This window comes from Lactuca saligna, chromosome 9, assembly GCF_052625555.1.
Source record: "Lactuca saligna cultivar CGN05327 chromosome 9, ASM5262555v1, whole genome shotgun sequence".
NCBI lineage: Eukaryota > Viridiplantae > Streptophyta > Magnoliopsida > Asterales > Asteraceae > Lactuca > Lactuca saligna.
Window position 1 is genome coordinate 3,629,074 of NC_136425.1, and position 21,721 is coordinate 3,650,794.

The following is a 21,721-nucleotide window of genomic DNA, read 5'->3' on the forward strand; positions in this document are numbered from 1 at the left end:
GGGCCTATTTTAGCAGGTTTCAGTGGACACATCAGCTCTTTTTGCCACATCAGCAATGATGTGGATGGCAATAGATGGAATGACATCAATGGTTGCACACACGGGTAACAAGATGACGATGGTGGCGCTACATCTCTCTTGTTGAGCCAATAGTAAAATGCAAGCAATCCTACCCAAATACTTGATAAATAAAAACGTGATTCGTTCTTGGTGATGGGTTTTTGGAATAGACACGTGAAAACTGCAGGATCTCAATACGCAAACTAATTGTGGTGATATATGCTTGATAAATGGGATTAGATTACCATCTCAAGCATTTTTTCAAACACACGTTATGCATAGCTTATCTCCCCCTTTTTTCTACCACTTTTGTGGATACAGTAACAGGTTTCGAGAAGTAAAATTAGAACCGGGGTAATTTGGTGTTGAATCAAAAGGCTTCCGATGTAAGGATCTAGCGAGAAGAAGTTTTTATGTTCATACCCATCCATGGCTTCAATTTGTTTAAATCTGTTAACTTTGAGGGTGAAAATACCTTATTGATTGTGTGTATCCTTATATTGTGGTAAATATAAGTTACATTATGCACTTAATTAATTGTGGTGTTATATTATGTTTTATTACATCATTACTCGTTAAACTTTGAGCTTACCTGTTGTGGTTGATGGCATATATTACAAGTTCAGTTATGGTTAGCAGATGTGTGCAACCGTGGGTAATAAGAAGATTTTTGGAAAAGGCTAGTGAGTTATATTATGTAGTTGGTGTATATATATATATATATATATATATATATATATATATATATATATATATATATATATATATATATATATATATATATATATATATATATATACACACACGTTTTTGTCTTATTTGGAATTGTTGGGAATAGTAGTAGGTTTTCCAACAGATATGTTGTAGTTATTTAGAGGTAATGCCGAAATTTTGGTAAAATTTTTAGAAAAAAAAAAAAAAAGTGGGTCTGTTGTTTGTAGAAAATGGGGATGTTATACTTGCACACAACGACACACATATTGTCCATGTAACAAAATGCAAAGTTAGAACAACCTTGCAATTTCTACTATTTTCACTTTAAAGTGGTGAGAATACTATTTCCAAACAATCCCTGCGAACGTTTCACTATTTAACTAACTCACCTAACCAACCAATTTGGTTGAAATTTTAGGCCTCAAACTAACAGGTGTTTTGTTAACAAATGAGCCATTAACCCTCTATATCTTGCATAAAATGTTTGTGCATTGAATATTTAAAATGCACACAAGACATACATACATATCTGACTTAATCATATAAACATAGGTATAACTACTAATGATCCTACCTATGGTTTCGACCTTCTTGTGAAAATTTTCCACCCCATTTATCTGCAGAAGAAAACACAAAAAAGAAAACGAATTATGAGCACAACAAATCAATGACACATTTTTTGGTTAGACAAAATTGCAAAAATGGTCCTGTGGTTGGCAAAATTCTGTAGTTTTTGTCCAAAAAAGTTTGGTGGTGCATCAATGGTCCAATTTTGGATCTTTTTAGTGTTTTTGGTCTCTATACACTTAAAATGACTATTATACCCTTTAGATTTCTATTTTTTTAATCTCTCTCTCTCTCTCTCTCTCTCTCTCTCTCTCTCTCAAAAGAGTACCCACCAAATGCCACCCTCTCAAGAACTCCCAACATATCCCACCATCCTTCACCACCAAGATCCATTTGCTACCAACGACGTTCACCACCACCATCTGTCTGCCATCATCTCCATTTACCACCACCGTCGTTGCTCTCCACCATCCGCTTAAGAACACACCCAAAATCTTTCTTTATCTCTCCTCCTGCCACTATCTCCATTCCCCAACACCATTCGCCGCCAACCACCTCCATCTCCCCCACCCCCACATCTCCTTCCTTAACCTGATAAGCTTTCACCACCAACCACCAAACCATCGGTCATTAGATTTTTTCTAGAAAACCCTACTATATGCCTTTCCATCCCAGATCTTGCTGGAAAAATCAAACCAAAAGCTTGGTCGAGCTCCTCTAACTTCTCACCATCCACAAAGACCCGAAAAATCGGAAAATCGATGGTTTTAAAGAAGAAGGTGAGTGTTGAATGTGGCTTGATGTTGATTTTGTTGTCGAATAGTCAATGTGGCAGAAGGTGGATTGAAAGGAACATATGAGGTCGATGGTGGTAGCGCATCCATCAGCCTCCCAAATTAGCCAACAATCACCACCATAAACACTCCACCCTTTTCTTGATCACACGACAATAACCACCAATCACCTCCCAAATTAGCCACCAATCACCACCATAAATTGACATGACATCTCTATTTAGAACAAAGAAAAAGAAACGAGAGGTAGGTGTCGATCAATTGTGAAAAACAAGAGACGTGGGGTGAACCAAGGCGATATAAGGCAAGAAAAAATCCAACCTCTCCGATCACCTTCTTTGTCTTCAGATTTTGAGATAATTTCCAAACCCCGACCCTTCATGTTCGTCTCCTTCTTATTTAGAATAAAAAACTGTGGAGATTTGGGGTTTTTGTTACAGGTGTTCAGATGTAACGGTGGCACAATGGTTGTCGAAGAAACAGATGTGAAGGGTGGTTATTGGTGGTGCGAAGGAGAAGCATGGGACGATGAAGCCTGCAATATTGATTCGGTAGAGAACGCCTTCAAGAACGAGTTGGTTTTCGTTTTGATCTGGAGAATGAGAGAGAGAGAGAGAGAGAGAGAGAGAGAGAGGGAGGGAGAGAGAGAGAGAGAGTGTGTGTGTGTGTGGTGGGTTTATTTTATTTTTGTTTTTCATTTTATTATAAGAATAAGAAAAGAAATAAAAGAAATTAAAATATAATTATTTAAAGGGCATATTAGTCATTTTAGGTGGGATGTGGACCAAAAACACAAGAAAATACAACCATAGGGACCAAAACCACACAATATATCTAAAATTGGACCAGTGGTGCACCAACATTTCGTTTTGGACTAAAAGCACATAAATTTGCCAACCACAGGGACCACTTTTGCAATTTTGTCTTTTGGTTAATAAGACATGAGCATTTTGGTATAACCTAGGTCATAAACCAGAAATGTCATATCATTTCATAGTCCAATGTGTGTGTGTGTGTGTATATATACTCTCAGGAAAGTGGTTTGATTATTTGTGGTACGTCTAAAATACCCTTCAATAACAGCAAAATAATGCAAAATTACCTTTTTCACCATCCTCACCGAAACATTAAGCAATAACTACACCGTTTACTTTTTGTTTGAGAGCGAAATTTAACCCAACTCCTCTGTTATATTCAGAAGTATCAACTGCATCTGCATCTGAAACCAAAATGAAGCTAAATTCACCATTCTGTACATATAATCAGCTTCACAAGCAAAATATACATATATATATATATATATATATATATATATATATATATATATATATATATATATATATAGAGATATATATATATATTACTGATGAAATGTTTAAATTATCTCACAAAACTAATTGAATAATTTTAGAAAGGAAAAAAAAAACGGAAGTCACATTTTAACAAATAGACAATTCATCTTAACAAATATAAATTCATGTTTTCAAAATCATTTTTTTTTTATCAAATAAATGAAACACAGACTTAACTATTTCATAGAAAAGAAACATTTTGTAACTACCTAGTCAATTATAAAAATGTAGGAATTATATACTAGTTTAAAAGTCGAGATTAAGTAATAATAGAATCCATCGACTAAAAGATGTGTCCACTCACAGTCACACCATTTATCGGTTTTCAATCAGGTAATATAATTTTATAATTAGAGATGAAAAAAGGCGTATGGTTTACCTGAATCTTGTTTTCTCTTAACACGTTGCCCTTGCCCTTCGTGAGGAAGGTCTCTCATCACATCAACACCTTACCCTCCTTCCTTAGTCCTTACTCTGGAAAATGTTAGTTGGTGGAGCCCGTGCCATGGAAGCAATTCCAAAGATTTTCTTTTCTTTTCTTTTTTGAAAAAAATAATATATATAAGCAGGCACCAATCATCTATTAATTACTTCCATTGCCACCCGCACCCGATGCAGCAATCCCTCGACATCATGAAAGTTGAAGTCAAGAGCTGTTTTAATGGCCTCCTCTTTTGAAGTGGAGGCCGCAAAAGCAATCCGTGATTTCCTCAAGGCTTCCATTGCATAGTTCACATTCTGTGCCTGCATAACAGAATCCTCAGCAAACCAAACAAAGAGTCTGTCCGTTTTTGGCATTTCAGACTGAGTCAACACTTACAAAGCTAAGAATCCGTGTAAAGTTGGGTTTCTGTCGGGCTGCAATTATTACATGATTTCCAGTATTATTACTATTACTATTACTATTACTATTAACACCCTTGTCAATAGCTACGGCTGCTGCGGGGTTGTTCAGGTTATCAACATCAGAAGCAGAAGCAGATGCAGAGGCAGAAGAAGGAGACCCGCCTATCAAAAATCATTCAAACAGGAATATCATGTTATCATGTTATCATCCCCTTCAATGCAAAATATAAGACCCACCTGTCTGAAGAGATGATTGCAGCTCATTCACATCTTTGGTAGCAGTTGCATGTGAAGAATAGATGACTTTCATGTATGCCACCTCCATGCATTTGTAGGCTAAAGCTGCAGTGCCCATCTCCTTGGTTCTCTCATATTCATGAGCACAATACCTGATAACCACCACCAGTTCACAAACAAAAATTACAAATATGGCCATCTAAATTTCTATTTCCAATTTTGCATTGCATTATACTTACTCGCAGAGTTTTGCAGTGCTACCGTATATGGACACTGATTGTATCATATCACCATATCTCCCTGTCTCTTTATGGCAGGATTCAAACACAGAAGCTACATGAAGAAACTTAAGTGTTGCTTGCATATAAAGCCCTCTGCTCTCAAGGCTTGATCCACCATTCTGCAAATATAATTTAATTTACCCAATCATCTTCACAAACAATCACACAGCTTTAATAATTATAAATTTCAAAATTCACAACTAACGTCCGACCCATTTTCATCCACCAGAAAAGGCTGGTAAATCAGAAAAAATAAAGACAAAAAATAAAAAGAACCTTCACGCGATCAGCTGTGTGTTTAAGATTTGTGGCCTCTCTTAGAGCACTTGTTGTAGCCTGATTGGATATATCTTTAACCATAAGAAGAACAGGGGCATCATGGTCCTTTCCCTTATCCTTATGCATGTTGGGTGTGGGACTGGGATGTTTAACATTCATAGGCTGATTTCCATTATTGTTCTGATCTTTCTTATGATGCTTTAATGCCACATTTTCTTTTCGAGAGTCATCAAGAGGTTGTGAAAAACCTTCTTTTTCATTTTGACCCCTTGGTGGCAAAGACTTTGACTTTGCTTTTCTGGTTACATCTTTCCTTGAAGTTTTCTTTGAATCTTGATCCATTCTAACATCCGACCTATGCTTTGATTGCCCATGTGTTTTACCATTCTCATTTGTAAACTTACCTTGTGATTTGTTTCTTCCTTCTTTTGATTTTTCTTCATAAACATTCTTCTTCAAAGGCTCAACGCCTTTATTCTTCTTCTTAATATTATTATTATTCAAGATCCGAAGAGGAGAAGAAGAAACGGACCCCACCGGCGACACTTTTGCTTCTTGGTTATTATTGGTTTTAGTTTTATGTGAACCAGAAACTTTCGAAGAGCTTGAAGTGGCAGCCATAACGGTATCTTTTCTTGAAGAATCTATCACCTTCAAGCTCCTCATTTTCACATCTTCATTGTTTTTACCTTTTTTTGCAGGGACTCCTTCATCTTCAGGGTTTAATATCTTTGCTTTCTTTTCCCTCTTGTGGTTGGTTTCACTTGTTTCTTTCACATATTTCGGGGCACCATCGAGTTCATTTTCTCTTTTTCTTTTCTTTGCAACATCTCTTTTATCAAAATTTCCCATGTGGAATGTTCCATCCTCAACATTGGTCTTGACTTTCTTGCAATCTTTGGGGAAATCCTGAGTACTCTTTCTTTTGTTGCTGATCTTGGAGTGATGGTTATTGTTACCTGAGGAAGTGTGATATAAATGAAATCCATTATACACTTTCGGAAAAAGGCAGCAATTCCAACCATTTACCTCAAAATAGGTTGATCTTAGTAATATTTTATCTTAAATGGGTCAGCTAAGTAAATGAAAGTACATTGGTGTTTCTTGCATTTAGCCCAACATTAGCTATTTATAAAATTAAAAAAAAAAAAAAAAAAAAAAAAAAAAGATTAAGATACCTTCATCCAGTTTTTTCTTTTGTCCAACCACATTCACATCCCTTGAATGACCAGAATCTTGAAAATCTATTCCATTAACAGGTGAAGGGTTTGTGGCATTTCTATATGAGGCATGAAGGTTCTTTTTTGAAGAGTTAGAAGACATGGAGGGCCTATCCAGCTTGGCTTCATTTGGTAGATCTTTTGATCCATGTTTTTTCTTGAAACCAGCATGTGGAATTTGTGGACCGAAATGCTGGTGGGTCCCATCAGGATCATGTGAGGTCACTCCTAATTGAGGTCCACCAGGATGAACAGGTTGAACACCTTGAACAGAAGGACCAAGAACACGAGAGGTCATAGCCTTTGTTGTTTCTTCCTCACTGATGCTACACCGATTCATTCCAGGCCTACAAACATGTCAAAAAATATTCAAAAAAAAATGGCAAGAAAGTGAGTTCCTTTATAGGTACAATTTTCGAAGAATGTATCTTTGAAAAGAACTACTTACAGCCAATCAAGCATGCTACAGAGCCACTTCTCAGGAAGGCTGCTGGGATTTACACCAGGTGGAAGAAGTCTCCATTTCTCACATTTGTCACAACAAACCCAATCTTCATTCACTAAAGGGGCTATCATAGGGACAGCTGCATCAGAAACTAGCCCATTGCCCATTGTAGTCACATGTGAAGATGGTTTTTCACTTTTTTTTCCGATTAATCTTTCTCTCTCTCCGGATAAACTATCATTTTCCAGTTTGACTTTTCCATTATTGCCTCCATAAGGTTTCTCCAAACCCGTTTCATCATCATCTTCGTGTTCTAAATCAGGTTCTCCAAAGATATCTTTGTAGGTGTCCTTGACCTTCTCGCTATTTTTCTTATGATCTTCATTATTCTTACTTTTAGATGTAAAAGATTCATTCTTTAAACCGCCTTGTGAACCATTAGCTAGACCTTTTGATTTCCTTTTCCCCCCTGAAGATGATGTTTTATCTGGAGCCAATTTCATAGCTTTCTGATCATCCCTCTGCTTTAGAGGCTTCATTGGTCCACTATCAAAAATCTTGCTGCCAATTGACACATCTGAATCCGTTTTTATAGAGAAAACCGGGTTCTTTTCATCACAAGTCATGTTGTTAGCTTCCCAAATCTTTCCACCTGAACCACCATCTGTTGGAAATACTGGCTCCATGGGTTCCTCTTTTGCTATATCAAACAAGTCTCCAACAACATCTTGATCAACTTTACTCAAATCAGACCCATGAAGAGCTGTCACACTGCTTTCTTGGCTCACCTTTTCTTTTTCAATCAAGTGCAAAACATCATAAGGAAGAGGAGATACAAGACTTCCCAAAACCGGGAATGATGTCATTATCTGTTGCAAATTCGAATTGAAAAAAAAAAACATCAATTTTAAGCCATTTTGAATATTAATAGAAAATAGAAAGAAAGCTGTGAATATTAGTTATTACTAACCTCAAGAATACTAGTGGGAGATTCATTATGGTCATCTTGAGGCACATGAAAGAACCCATTACTGTCTACAGGACTGGATTCCAATGAAGATGAGGGAGAGACATCAAGGCCAAGTCCACTGTAAATTTCAGCTTTTTTTCTAGTCGACAAGTTCTCAGAGCCAACTTTGATCCTCACCTTCAGAGACTTTTGGTCAGAATCTTTAGTTAAGTTGTTAACAGATTGGTAGCCTTTAGAAGTTGATTTGTCACCACAAGATGTGGAGACTTCTTGTTTCAATCTGCCATTAGCAGATGCAGATGACCCTTTTCTTGCTGGTTGTGATGCACTTGATTGGGAAGCCTATCATGAATAATAATCAGAAATCAACATTTTTGTACTAAATAGTAAATATGAATGTAATTGACAAAATTCCAAAAAGAAGCACCTCTATATGTACATTATTTGGATTTGGAGATTCAGGTGCACTGTATGCACCAAGTTTCAAAGGTGTCTTTGGATGAGGCCCAACAGGAGAACGCTGATAAGTGGGCAAAAACGAACCATATCCCCCAAACTTTGCCCCTGCAAATAACCACAAATTCACATAAAAACCCCAAATTTTCTATTGGTTTTAACTTTTGCCAATGATCCAGCAACTTACCCAAATTTTCAGCTGTAAATCCACCCTCAAAATCTTTCTGACAATGTCCCAAAACATTTTGAATTTTCTCATCCTTCAGAATTACAACGATTAATGAGATGAGAATAAAAGGTTAATTAAGAGATAACGCTTGCCAAGCTTGCAGTGATATTCATTTAAAGGGGAAATAAGGCAAGAATAAAACGGGTCAAATAGTAGCTAGCAAAATGCAATGCCCCGAATCTTTACCAAGTGGGTGTTTGGATGTGCATTTTGAAAGTGTTTACAAGCAGCAAATAGTGTTTGCGCGTGTTTTTGCTGCTTAATGTTGTAATAACCATTTTGGAGGCGTTAAAAGGTTGGCAAATTTAAGAAGTAATTGAGAAAATAAGGGAAATATTAATGCTTTTATCATAACATGTTGTGTCAATTACTGAAACCAAACTTCCATTCCAGGATATGTGTATTTAATAAATAATCAAAAGTGAATTGAATTATAAAGAGACAATAAAGAACTAAAACAGTTGTCGGGAGATAATGATAATTGCTTACAATATAAGAGAGAGAGATATCAGGGTCAATTGTTGAAGTATCATCATAATTATTACTCTGAAAACAAGCTTCCCCTTCTTCGATATCAGTCGTCGTTATTTCCATCTTTCCACCTTCAAAACCATACCTCAAACTCAGCCCCTTCCTTTCATTTATACTCCCAACAGAAATCATCCAAAAAAAAGCAATATGAATTGCTTTTCTATATCTTGAACAGCAAGAACTTGCAACAAAACTTAAAATCTCATCTACCTAATCAAATAATCGAAAACCCATCAAAACCCACATAAGATTTCTCCAAAAACATCAAGATCGGAAGTAAAAATAAATCACCCACACAGAGAAAATTGATTTTATCAGCTAATTAGCCGATCTCTTGACCAAATGTTTAAAATCGCTGAACTTGGAGCTTGGTGAGTGCTAAGTTTTTACGATCTTTCTTCAGACGCAATCAATGAGGAAGGTAAACGACTAAAAAACCGGAGGAGAATCTGGTTTGGGATACACCAGCCGCGTTTTTTTCTCTCTAATTCTTTATTCTTATTTTCAAACAGTAATCCTATTCCTCACCTTATTTGTTCTTTGGAGACTACGCAAAATTTTTATTACCAGATATTTTTAACTCTTTTAAAAATTTATATTTTACACCCTCATTAAACAAATTATTTTCCTTTTAGTCCGATGATAATTCCAAAATGTTCAAAACAGCCGTTTAAATTACACAAAAACCAAACGCAAAGCAACGCGTGAATACGCACTTTTGTAAGTTCTACTTTAAATATAATATCCCCCATGAAGTACAATAGGAGTATTTATAAATTATTACAATCTTATATGAGATGGGATTTATTTTAATTTTTAATAGCCTTCCACGCATCCTCATTGATTTGTGTTATAAATACCATGTTTGGTTGTTATAAAAACTACGAGTAACTTTTGTTAAATAGGCATATTATAAATTTATTATAGATAAAGGGATTCAAAAGAAGTGTGTTATTTTTAATGCATAAATCTTTTCAAAACATAAATACATGAAATAAATATATGCATACAATGCACACATATTGGGCTATCTATGGACTCATTTAACTGTCATTGTGCTAGTTTAAACGTGCATAATAAAAAAAAAATGATATCGTTTGATTTGTTTGACAAGGGCATTACACTTTTTGTATTACTTTTAGAATTTAATAATATAACACAAATATCATATCAGGTTATTAAGTTCTATGTACCATTTTAACGACGGAGGATGAAATGGCAGTGGTGTGGCCACGTAAACAACACGTCTAGGGGTGATGATCGATGTGACACTACAATGACAACATTTTTTTGGTGTGGATAGAGAGTGACTATACTCTAAATCCTTATGTATTTGTTATAAGTTATAAAGACTAATTTACCTTTTAACCCTATAGCCACTAAGCAGACCAATCATGGAAGAGCGAGTAGGGGTCAAGGGGGAGTTGCCCCTTGTCGGGATCTGGGGCAACGACCTAGGAAGATATTTTTTGTGAACTAGTTTCTATATCAGCTTCGCCTCCAATTCGTCATGGGCCATTTTTCATAAGAGTTTTCGTAGCAAGACATTTGCCATTTTTACGTCAACTTCCTAGTAAGAACATATACATTGAATTTGTATAACCAAAGTGTAACAAGCCATTCTACAGAAATCAATAAAATCTCATCCTCGTGCATGTCCGTGTTCACTCGTAGATGTAGCCAATCACTTTAATCATGTGAATCACACAAATTGGTTGTGTTCTTATTGGTCTGTGTAAAATCGTCTAAACACTTGTTGAAGTGCTTAATAATTATATCACATTATATTATTTTAGTTACTGATCATTTAACCTTGTAAACATTTATGCTTATATTATTTTCTTTTTATCATTTAACTTTGAAAGTATATAGTTTTAAATATAGTACACAAGTAAGTTTAATCAAAATAAATTTACTTTGTAACCAACATTATTATGAGATGAATTTACTTTTACGATTTGTACCTATATTGTTTTCTTTGTCATTTAACTTTAAATGTATATGACATTCACAAATAGTGTAACACTCTAAATTTTCAAATAAATTTTTTGTATTTTTAAAGTCACATAAAACACAATATCATATTTCTCAAAAACCACAAAATATATAAGTTGTCAAAATACAAGGCAACAAATGTTTGATAATATCCCAGAATCCTCAAAAACATAATCTCTAACTGGTATATACAATCAAGTCGGCGCCTTCCCGCGATCATAAGAGTCACCTGAAACACATATCATATAACAGTGTAAGCACGAAGCTTAGTGAGTTCCCTAAAATACCACATACACAAATAATAAGCCTCTCATGGCTATAGCTCGGTATTGACCCTCCGGTCATGCGTCTCAGTGAGGACCCTCTGGTCTTACGGTTCGGTATGGACCCTCTGGTCATGTGTCTCAGTGAAGACCCTCCGGTCTCACAGCTCGGGTTGGACCTTTCAATCTTGTATCTCAGTGAAGACCCTCCGGTCTTACAACTCGGTTTGGACCCTACGGTCCTAACTCAGTAAGGCACATAATAATATATAACATAAATCACAAAGAAAAAATGCATAATATCACATAACTCAGTATAAGCACATAAGACCCTCCGGTCAATAACTCGAATAAGACCCTCCGGTCACACAATATTACCACTCGGGTAAGTATAGTGAGAAGACTTACCTCGTAAGTAAGCAAGTAGGTCTCGTACTCAACGATCGGTCTACACTCCGCCTACATATCATAATCACCTCTAATTAACACTTTATAATAACAACTCTAAAATGTCAGGCTACCCCTTTTCTAACTCTCGGAAAGGGTGAAAGACCATTTTACCCCTCCATGGTCTCCATAATCCATGTCTTGACCAAACCTTAAAAGTTCACGGAAGTTAACACTCGAGTTAACAATCCATGTTGACCCAGCTCATCAAGTGCATCTATGCGACTCGTCGAGTTCCTTTGTTTTCTCTGAAGTATAGGGAAAATCCAACTCTACTTGTCGAGTTGTCTCACCAACTCGCCGAGTTGTAACGTGTCCAGACTATCGGGGAAAACCCTAGCCAACTCGTCAAGTTGGCTCATCAACTCGTCGAGTCCATTCAGTCCATTATCTCATTTAGACGTTTTTAAGCAAAACTAAGGCCTCATACTCTAGATCCAGCCTTCTAAGACAGAAGTATCACATAAAGTTGCAAGCTTTACGTCTGTGCATGACATTTAGGACTCAAAATGCCAAAACAAGCTCTATAGAGGATTTAATGCATGAAAGTTGGCCAATAGTTGGATAAAGCTTGAATCTTTAGGCCCAAGGAACCTCATACTGTCCAGATATGAAGTCTTAACTCCATGGCAAGCTCAAAACAACTTAAGGACCCAAAGAAAAGATGGAAATGGCCATAAACTCCTAGTGAAGATATCTAACCAAACAATGATCATGGTGATAGCTTTTTACCTCCAAATAACAACTAGCACTGATAGAACACGGTATCCAAGGGCTTCTTCTCATTCCAAGCATTTTTCTACTCAATCTTCTTCTAAAAATGCACTAGAACATACAATCTTAGCCTCTCTCTCTCTCTCTCGTATGAATACAGTTCGATTAGGGTTTCTCTCAGTGTGTCAAGGTGATAAAGCAGGCGGAAATAAAGGCTTAAGGTCCTTTAAATAGGGTACAAATCCTGAAAATTAGGGTTTTCACACTCAACTCCTACTCATCGATCCAACTCGTCGAGTAGACTCTAAAAATCATGTGGTCATGTTAACTCTCTACTCAGCGAGTTGGGCCTCCAACTCGTCGAGTTGCTCTGACAATATGAATATAAATGAATTAAATATTATACCTGGGAGTCGGGATGTTATAAATAATTTTAAATATCATACACAAATAAGCTCAAAGCCAAATAAATTTACTTTGTAATTGACATTATTATGAGATAAATAGTTAGTAACTAACATTATTATTACATAAATTTACTTTAAACTGTAAGTTTATATGAAAATGAATATGTATTGTTTATAGTATACCACCTTTTATAGATAAGAATATATATCGCACATAATACTTTTTTCTGGAATCACAATATTATATTAGAAACAAAAGCAAATAAAGAACTAGACAAAAACTAAAAGATTAATTACAAATGACATGTCAAGAAAGGGAGCAACGCTCAATCGATCTAATTCAAAGAAAACACGCAAGGAAAGAAAGACGTGTATATCATATTTTGTGTGTGTATGCAACACATTCAGCATGCCTTCCTGCATGTCATTGTGCTAGATAGAAACACGCAAGGCAAGAAAAACATGTTCCATTTATTATGATTTAGCACACTTAAATTATTAGGTGAAGCATTCTTTTATTTTTTTTGTTACATATTTATTATAATCTATATACATTAAATATTATGTTGTTTTCACTAATATCCACAAGAACAAATGAAATACCGGTTAAAATGAACACACAAGTCTAGTTAACAAGACATCTTTGTCATTTTCGTTACATGACCAGTTTCCTTTGAAAGAAAAATCAATAAAAAAGGAGAGACCAGGATACAGAAACAAAGATAGGGGAATATATTATTCTAAAAAGGGTAAATGTCACTATAATCCAACCAACTATCGGGTTTTATTTTAAAAGGTCCCTAATATTATTTTTTTGTAGTTTAGAGGCATAAAGTCAATTTTTACCTACCAAAAAGGGACCTTGACTTGTAATTATCGGTTTCCTTCATGTTTTGACTTTTTCACTAAAAAGATAAATTAAATTAAAAATACACCTCATTATGTCACTCACGTCCTCACCCACCACAAACTTATGTTCATCTTCAAGAACACCCACCTTTCCTATTCTCAATCATAGACCTTTCCAATCAAGTTTCACTTTCTACTCAGTATCTTTGGTTAGTATTTCTTCTTCATTTCGATTTCCATGGATATATAAGTCAGTGAAGCAGCACAACAGCCCAACAAGGATGTTTATTCAGTTTCTTCTTCATTTCGATTTCATTGGTTTGAATCTCTTATTCATTTCGAGTTCCATGGTTCTACAAGTTGGAGGGTGTGAGTTTGAGCTACATGTGATTGTTGTGGGAGTTGGAAGGAAGATGAACAAAAGTGTAGTGTCACCAACTAAAATCGAAAATCAAAACCTGCATCGACTTGGCGTTTGTTCGTGGAAGAGGCAAAATAGTTAACCTGCATCGAAGATTAATACAAGTGCATATTTCACTTGTTTTTGTTTTTGTTCGTTGATAATCTTGCTTGGAAACCATCTGAAATCATTTTTCCCAAACCTATAACTGTTTTTGTTCCAGATATCCGTGTTCTTACTTCCTTACCATCAATTGAAGAATGGGGTGAGAGACACACACAATAGCAAGAAATAGCCATGTTATTGACTCGAAGGGGAAGAGACCACCTAAACCCATGTATTTCGATTTCCAATTTCTTTTGGGGCCTACACATAGGATACACAGGTGGTTGAGAAAAGTTTGATTTATTTTTGGATTGTCCATGACAGATCGTTATGTTCAGTTCACATTCACAAACAAAGGGAGGTGGTAGAGATGATGAGAGATCGAGAGTGAGTGATGACATTGGAGGCTAATGGTAAGGCCTTCGATGGTAAGGCCTTCGATGGTAAGGCCTAGACATAACAAATCATGAGCCGGCGTTGGTGCCTTCGACCTAATAAACACAGTGAGGAAACTCACATCTAGCTGCTGAATCTCTCAAATAAATCTCGGTCTACTGTTCCAAAAAATCCTCGTGCTAACACCATCAAATAATATTTAATTAATAATTGGATCTCGACCCATAATTAAGAATCTAAGATACTTGTCAAATATTCATGGTAAAAGACAAATTTACCCTCTTTCTTACTTAGCCCAAAATCAAACCCAACCCATTTATTCAAAAGGCCCAAATTCCTAAATAGCATCCCAAGGCCCAATAAGGTGCAACTTCCAAATTGGGCCCAAAAATCATCATGGAACTAATCCCAAGAAAGTCTATAATATATCCATAGCCCAAAGTCAGAAATCCAATGACCCAACAAGTCATAGGTGTGCGCATTGCGATCAATCCGAGCCCTTCTTTTCCAAACTGATGGCACCTGAAACCAAAACTGTAAACTATAAGCACGAAGCTTAATGAGTCCCCCAGAGCATATCACATACACAATCCACATAACACATATCGTATGATGGTAGCGTAGTTTGCAATGGTTCAATGAGGGAAGAAAAAGGGTGGTGGTATATTAGTGGGAGGAGTAGATGAATTTCTACCACCTTTTATTGAGGTGTGATGGTGGCGATAGATAGATGAGAGTGGCTAGTAAGGATGGTATCGAGATAATCATAGGGGTTAGGTTTCCAAGAGTTTGCATTGAGTTCGGAGAGAATATTTTCAATTTTTGGAAGAATTCAAGCAGTGTGTTTTAAACTGAAAATCGGATGAAGCATGAAGGTAAGTCAAGTCAAGATAAGACCTATAATTAAGTAAAATTAAGGCGATATATCAGGAAGTTTGTTGTGCGGAGAGATTGTTGACCGGATAAAAGTTATATATTTTTAAATGCATAAATTGATTGTATATCGTGTATTATGGTTTGTACGATTTCATTTTAAGCGTTTGACCAAATATGCTTTATAAGGTAATATATATATATATATATATATATATATATATATATATATATATATATATATATATATATATATATATATACTAGCCGTCTACCCGCGCAAAGCGGCGGGGCACGTGAGTTCTTTCGGTGATATGTTTCCATTACAAAATTGTTATGTTAAAAAAAAGTACATGTTGAAGACAATATAATCAAACTATGGTGTTATTTGTTACATCATGCATCAAATAACCAATAAAAAGCAACCAGTCAAGACGACACAAAATATTAATCGTGCAATACTTCTTTATACACCACATTTGCTGTATAAACCCCATCACCTTTTGAATTTTCGTTAGGGTTTACTAATACTTTTGTATTGCAACGTGAAACCCCTCTGGACAATGCAACATAAAGTTGTCCATGCGAGAATACTGGTTCTGGAAGATAGATACCTACATATGGAATTGTTTGTCCCTGAGCTTTATTGATTGTCATTGCAAAGCACAATCGAATAGGAAACTGTTTCCTCATTAGAGGATCGATGGTTGCTACTAATTGCTTGTAACTGGTATTGGTTTCATATCGATGGATGTGGATTCGCATATGAAATCAATTGTGTTCGCATCTATGAAATCAGTTCGCATATGACATCAATTGAGTTCGCATTTGGTTTTGTGGGTCAAAACAGTTCGCATAAGAAGTTCACGATTTGTTTGAGGTTAATTGATTTTGATTTCGCAAGCTTGGAGTCGGAGATCTGGATTGTGTTCGCATCTATAGAATGCGAGGAGAATTTAATGGTGATATTCAGTTCGCATTTGGTGACACAAGTACGTGGTTGATGATTTTTGGTTGGTTCGCATTTGAAATTAGTGGGTTTCGCATTTGGGTTCGTATCTGGGTTTCTCAAACAACTGAAATGCGAATATGAGACAACTGATTAATTTCTCAGTTAATGCGATGAAATGCGAATGAACTCAAAGACGGATGGATGCAAGATGCGAAGAATTTGAATGAAAATGCGAAGTTTTTAATGTATAAATGCGAATTGGGGAAGAAAGCTTAGAGTTTCGCATTTGGCACCTGATCTTTTCAAGAAATAATATAAGTGGTCCAACTTCGCAAAATGGGGTCATTTAATCAGAAAATCGATCATTCTTCAAATATGACATTTAATCAGAAAATCGATCTAAAAATGAGACATTTGGTGTTTATCGATTTTTCAGGGTCGACGGGTTGTATGAAAAGCGAAGGCTGAGTAATTGAAAATTAGAGGATCGATGGTTGCTACTAATTACTTGTAACTGGTATTGGTTTCATATCGATGGATGTGGATTCGCATATGAAATCAATTGTGTTCGCATCTATGAAATCAGTTCGCATATGACATCAATTGAGTTCGCATTTGGTTTTGTGGGTCAAAACAGTTCGCATAAGAAGTTCACGATTTGTTTGAGGTTAATTGATTTTGATTTCGCAAGCTTGGAGTCGGAGATCTGGATTGTGTTCGCATCTATAGAATGCGAGGAGAATTTAATGGTGATATTCAGTTCGCATTTGGTGACACAAGTACGTGGTTGATGATTTTTGGTTGGTTCGCATTTGAAATTAGTGGGTTTCGCATTTGGGTTCGTATCTGGGTTTCTCAAACAACTGAAATGCGAATATGAGACAACTGATTAATTTCTCAGTTAATGCGATGAAATGCGAATGAACTCAAAGACGGATGGATGCAAGATGCGAAGAATTTGAATGAAAATGCGAAGTTTTTAATGTATAAATGCGAATTGGGGAAGAAAGCTTAGAGTTTCGCATTTGGCACCTGATCTTTTCAAGAAATAATATAAGTGGTCCAACTTCGCAAAATGGGGTCATTTAATCAGAAAATCGATCATTCTTCAAATATGACATTTAATCAGAAAATCGATCTAAAAATGAGACATTTGGTGTTTATCGATTTTTCAGGGTCGACGGGTTGTATGAAAAGCGAAGGCTGAGTAATTGAAAATTAGAGGATCGATGGTTGCTACTAATTACTTGTAACTGGTATTGGTTTCATATCGATGGATGTGGATTCGCATATGAAATCAATTGTGTTCGCATCTATGAAATCAGTTCGCATATGACATCAATTGAGTTCGCATTTGGTTTTGTGGGTCAAAACAGTTCGCATAAGAAGTTCACGATTTGTTTGAGGTTAATTGATTTTGATTTCGCAAGCTTGGAGTCGGAGATCTGGATTGTGTTCGCATCTATGGAATGCGAGGAGAATTTAATGGTGATATTCAGTTCGCATTTGGTGACACAAGTACGTGGTTGATGATTTTTGGTTGGTTCGCATTTGAAATCAGTGGGTTTCGCATTTGGGTTCGTATCTGGGTTTCTCAAACAACTGAAATGCGAATATGAGACAACTGATTAATTTCTCAGTTAATGCGATGAAATGCGAATGAACTCAAAGACGGATGGATGCAAGATGCGAAGAATTTGAATGAAAATGCGAAGTTTTTAATGTATAAATGCGAATGAACTCAAAGACGGAAGAAAGTTTTTAATCTTAAATGAAATCATAGTTTCCTAATAAATTAATTAACAAAATACTTAACCCGAAAACAAAATCGAAAACCAAAATATAACCACATAACGTGAACCCACCAAACCAATTACGAATGTCAAGGAAAGACACATGAGAATTAACAAAAAAAAAAAAAAAAACTTTCATTCACAAATGGTATAATGCATAAATAAAGCTTATTTTTTTCATTTACATACAAAATATTAAGAACAAAACACTCCCATGTTCTTGTACATGATACATACAAAACAAAGAAGAAACTATTATTCATATGGTACCTTCAAATATAAGAATGATACAATAGTCAAATATGTATATGATAAAATTTGAAACAAATCAATCCAAATTCACAAAATTTTGTCAGTTAAAATTTTTTTGTTGTCTGACAATAAATGAAACCAAAAACTTATGCATTGCAATTTTCAAAAACAAAACTTACAAATGCGTTTACCCCAAACAATAACAAAAACTTACATATTGCAACTTTAAAGAAAAAACTAAACATTCAACTACAAGAGCTCTAAAAACCCAACAAGAAGATCATATTCAAATCTTAAGAAGCTTACCCACGATTTCTTTGAGATGTTGGTTTATATCAATCCATTTCAAGTCCTGTAAACACACATAAACACAAAGTTAGACAACTGGTATTGGTTTCATATCGATGGATGTGGATTCGCATATGAAATCAATTGTGTTCGCATATATGAAATCAGTTCACATATGACATCAATTGAGTTCGCATTTGGTTTTGTGGGTCAAAACAGTTCGCATAAGAAGTTCACGATTTGTTTGAGGTTAATTGATTTTGATTTCGCAAGCTTGGAGTCGGAGATCTGGATTGTGTTCGCATCTATAGAATGCGAGGAGAATTTAATGGTGATATTCAGTTCGCATTTGGTGACACAAGTACGTGGTTGATGATTTTTGGTTGGTTCGCATTTGAAATCAGTGGGTTTCGCATTTGGGTTCGTATCTGGGTTTCTCAAACAACTGAAATGTGAATATGAGACAACTGATTAATTTCTCAGTTAATGCGATGAAATGCGAATGAACTCAAAGACGGATGGATGCAAGATGCGAAGAATTTGAATGAAAATGCGAAGTTTTTAATGTATAAATGCGAATGAACTCAAAGACGGAAGAAAGTTTTTAATCTTAAATGAAATCATAGTTTCCTAATAAATTAATTAACAAAATACTTAACCCGAAAACAAAATCGAAAACCAAAATATAACCACATAACGTGAACCCACCAAACCAATTACGAATGTCAAAGAAAGACACATGAGAATTAACAAAAAAAAAAAAAAAAAACTTTCATTCACAAATGGTATAATGCATAAATAAAGCTTATTTTTTTCATTTACATACAAAATATTAAGAACAAAACACTCCCATGTTCTTGTACATGATACATACAAAACAAAGAAGAAACTATTATTCATATGGTACCTTCAAATATAAGAATGATACAATAGTCAAATATGTATATGATAAAATTTGAAACAAATCAATCCAAATTCACAAAATTTTGTCAGTTAAATTTTTTTTGTTGTCTGACAATAAATGAAACCAAAAACTTATGCATTGCAATTTTCAAAAACAAAACTTACAAATGGGTTTACCCCAAACAATAACAAAAACTTACATATTGCAACTTTAAAGAAAAAACTAAACATTCAACTACAAGAGCTCTAAAAACCCAACAAGAAGATCATATTCAGATCTTAAGAAGCTTACCCACGATTTCTTTGAGATGTTGGTTTATATCAATCCATTTCAAGTCCTGTAAACACACATAAACACAAAGTTAGACATACGCATAGATACAGGACGATGGTCAGCAGCACCGGAATTTTAGAAGGATGCATAGAGGAAACTAATATGTGGAAGCTATGAGGTAGCTTTTTGATAGAGAGACAGAAAGGGGAAGTGCAAAGAACGATAACAAAGGTGGTGGGTTTAGCAAGCATTGTTATTTTTCTTGAAAACAAACATTAATTAAATGGATAAGGATTCAACAACTACAGTAAAATGATAGAGTAATAAGATATTTCCTTCATTAACTGGAGTCCATATCAGTACAGATAGTTGAAGATATACCTGAATTGATACAGATAGTTGAGAAATGTCAAAAGGACACAAATACCCTTAGTACCACTTAAACAAGAAAGCTTTACTCTAGATACACTTATACAAGAATATTTAATATACAAATGATTACCCAAAATGTAGACAAACATCAGAACCTGAAATGGAGAGGAAACACCGGAAATTGAGAGTAAACATTGACGATTATGTGATAAATGACTGAAAAGAACACTTTAAAATTGCTAACAAAAACCTGTATTGTTAGAGAACGTTTGTAAATTAATAGTGTTTGCCTCCTGGTTCTGCAATAGAGAGAGAGAGAGAGAGATGGTTGGAGACCTATGACCACAAAAAGAGAAATTCTCAAATTCACAAAATTTTGTCAGTTAAAGAGCACTAACCTTGAAATCGTGTTGGATCCTGGTCCACTGTGACACTTGTGAAAATGGTTGTCTGAGGTTTCTAGAGAGTCGAGTGCGACCAGCTGTGAGTAGTAGATGGTTAGGTCTCCAGGTATGTGTGTAAAATGCGTAACACTTACGACCTCACAGATAAGAAATTTTTTGCAGTCAATTGGTCATATAAGGGGATGGGGCAGAGATATGAAGAAAAAGATTCGTTCTAGACTTGACCGGTGCAATCGATCAAAATCAAATAATTAGAGAATAGAACAGTAGCATATGCTAGATGTCGAGAGATGGGGGTTGTGAACGGTGGTAAGATGAAGTGCGATGATGATGAAGGTGGCCTGTTTGATGGTAGTGAAGGTTATGTGACAACAAAGTTTACTGATGGTGTTGTGATGTTCGATATTCGGGTTTCTAAAGGAGATATGCAAGAGAAGAGAAAGGCAGAGGTGTTTAGCAGCGACTGTAATGGTCTCAGTGGTCAAGGTGTGGTGGGTAACTGCGTCGAATATGGGAGGAATTTTAGAGTATTTAATAGAGAGGGAGAGAGTTCAAGGAGAGAAGAGATGGCGACTCATCTAGGGTTATTCTACAAGGAAGGGCTATAGATACTAAGATAAGAGATGATATATAAAGTTTATCTATAGACCGATTCAATTGGCAAAATCTGAGGAAGACGGGTTCTTCTTTGACCAGTTCAATTTGAAGAAGAAAGCCAAAGCCTATTCAATATGTACGTAATTCATGTTAACTGCGTAAGATTTGGTATTTTTCTATGCATAAACTCATTGTAAATAGCGTAATAAGGGTTATACCTCTTAAAATTTAATATTATTTTATTAATGATTACTTGTACTAACAGCTTAATGGTTTGGACGTCTTAAAAAATATTATTATTATATTGAATCTATTTATGGAAATAGTTGGATTTCTATTATAAAGTAGTATAGATATATATATATATATATATATATATATATATATATATATATATATATAAGCATATGAGTATTGTTTCTTATTCCAAAACAATTATATATATATATATATATA

At 35.3% G+C, this 21,721-nt stretch overlaps 1 protein-coding gene and 1 long non-coding RNA gene across 3 annotated transcripts; both read right to left on the reverse strand.

The window, feature by feature from the left end:
* Window positions 1–1,081: 1,081 nt before the first annotated feature.
* Window positions 1,082–9,494, reverse strand: LOC145015461 (cysteine-tryptophan domain-containing zinc finger protein 7-like). Of its 2 annotated transcripts, XM_078973938.1 has the most exons (14): window positions 9,277–9,494; window positions 8,940–9,191; window positions 8,409–8,481; window positions 8,193–8,329; window positions 7,766–8,107; window positions 6,799–7,664; window positions 6,309–6,697; window positions 5,128–6,089; window positions 4,810–4,970; window positions 4,571–4,722; window positions 4,308–4,495; window positions 3,867–4,231; window positions 3,238–3,354; window positions 1,082–1,391 (listed from the first exon to the last, which is right to left on the reverse strand). In XM_078973938.1, the coding sequence occupies exons 2-12, from the start codon at window positions 9,111–9,113 to the stop codon at window positions 4,064–4,066; spliced, it is 3,612 nt and encodes a 1,203-aa protein (XP_078830064.1). In that variant the 5' UTR covers window positions 9,114–9,191; window positions 9,277–9,494; the 3' UTR covers window positions 1,082–1,391; window positions 3,238–3,354; window positions 3,867–4,063. The 2 variants fall into 2 exon arrangements, with proteins under 2 accessions (XP_078830064.1, XP_078830063.1); XM_078973937.1 differs by having other exon boundaries at window positions 8,940–9,494.
* Window positions 9,495–19,763: 10,269 nt separating this feature from the next.
* On the reverse strand, window positions 19,764–21,384 carry LOC145018785 (uncharacterized). The gene is made up of 2 exons (XR_013667161.1): window positions 20,663–21,384; window positions 19,764–20,563 (listed from the first exon to the last, which is right to left on the reverse strand). It is a non-coding gene; the product is annotated as an uncharacterized LOC145018785 (long non-coding RNA).
* Between the last annotated feature and the right edge of the window lie 337 nt (window positions 21,385–21,721).

What these genes read in the sequence shown, in the direction of transcription:
- LOC145015461 (XM_078973938.1), bottom strand. Translation starts at nt 9,113, where the DNA reads ATGATTTCTGTTGGGAGTATAAATGAAAGGAAGGGGCTGAGTTTGAGG. An exon ending in ATTTACAGCTGAAAATTTGG is followed by an intron (nt 8,330 to 8,408) that starts GTAAGTTGCTGG and finishes GGTTATTTGCAG; the next exon opens with GGGCAAAGTTTGGGGGATAT. An exon ending in GCAATCATCTCTTCAGACAG is followed by an intron (nt 4,496 to 4,570) that starts GTGGGTCTTATA and finishes GATTTTTGATAG; the next exon opens with GCGGGTCTCCTTCTTCTGCC.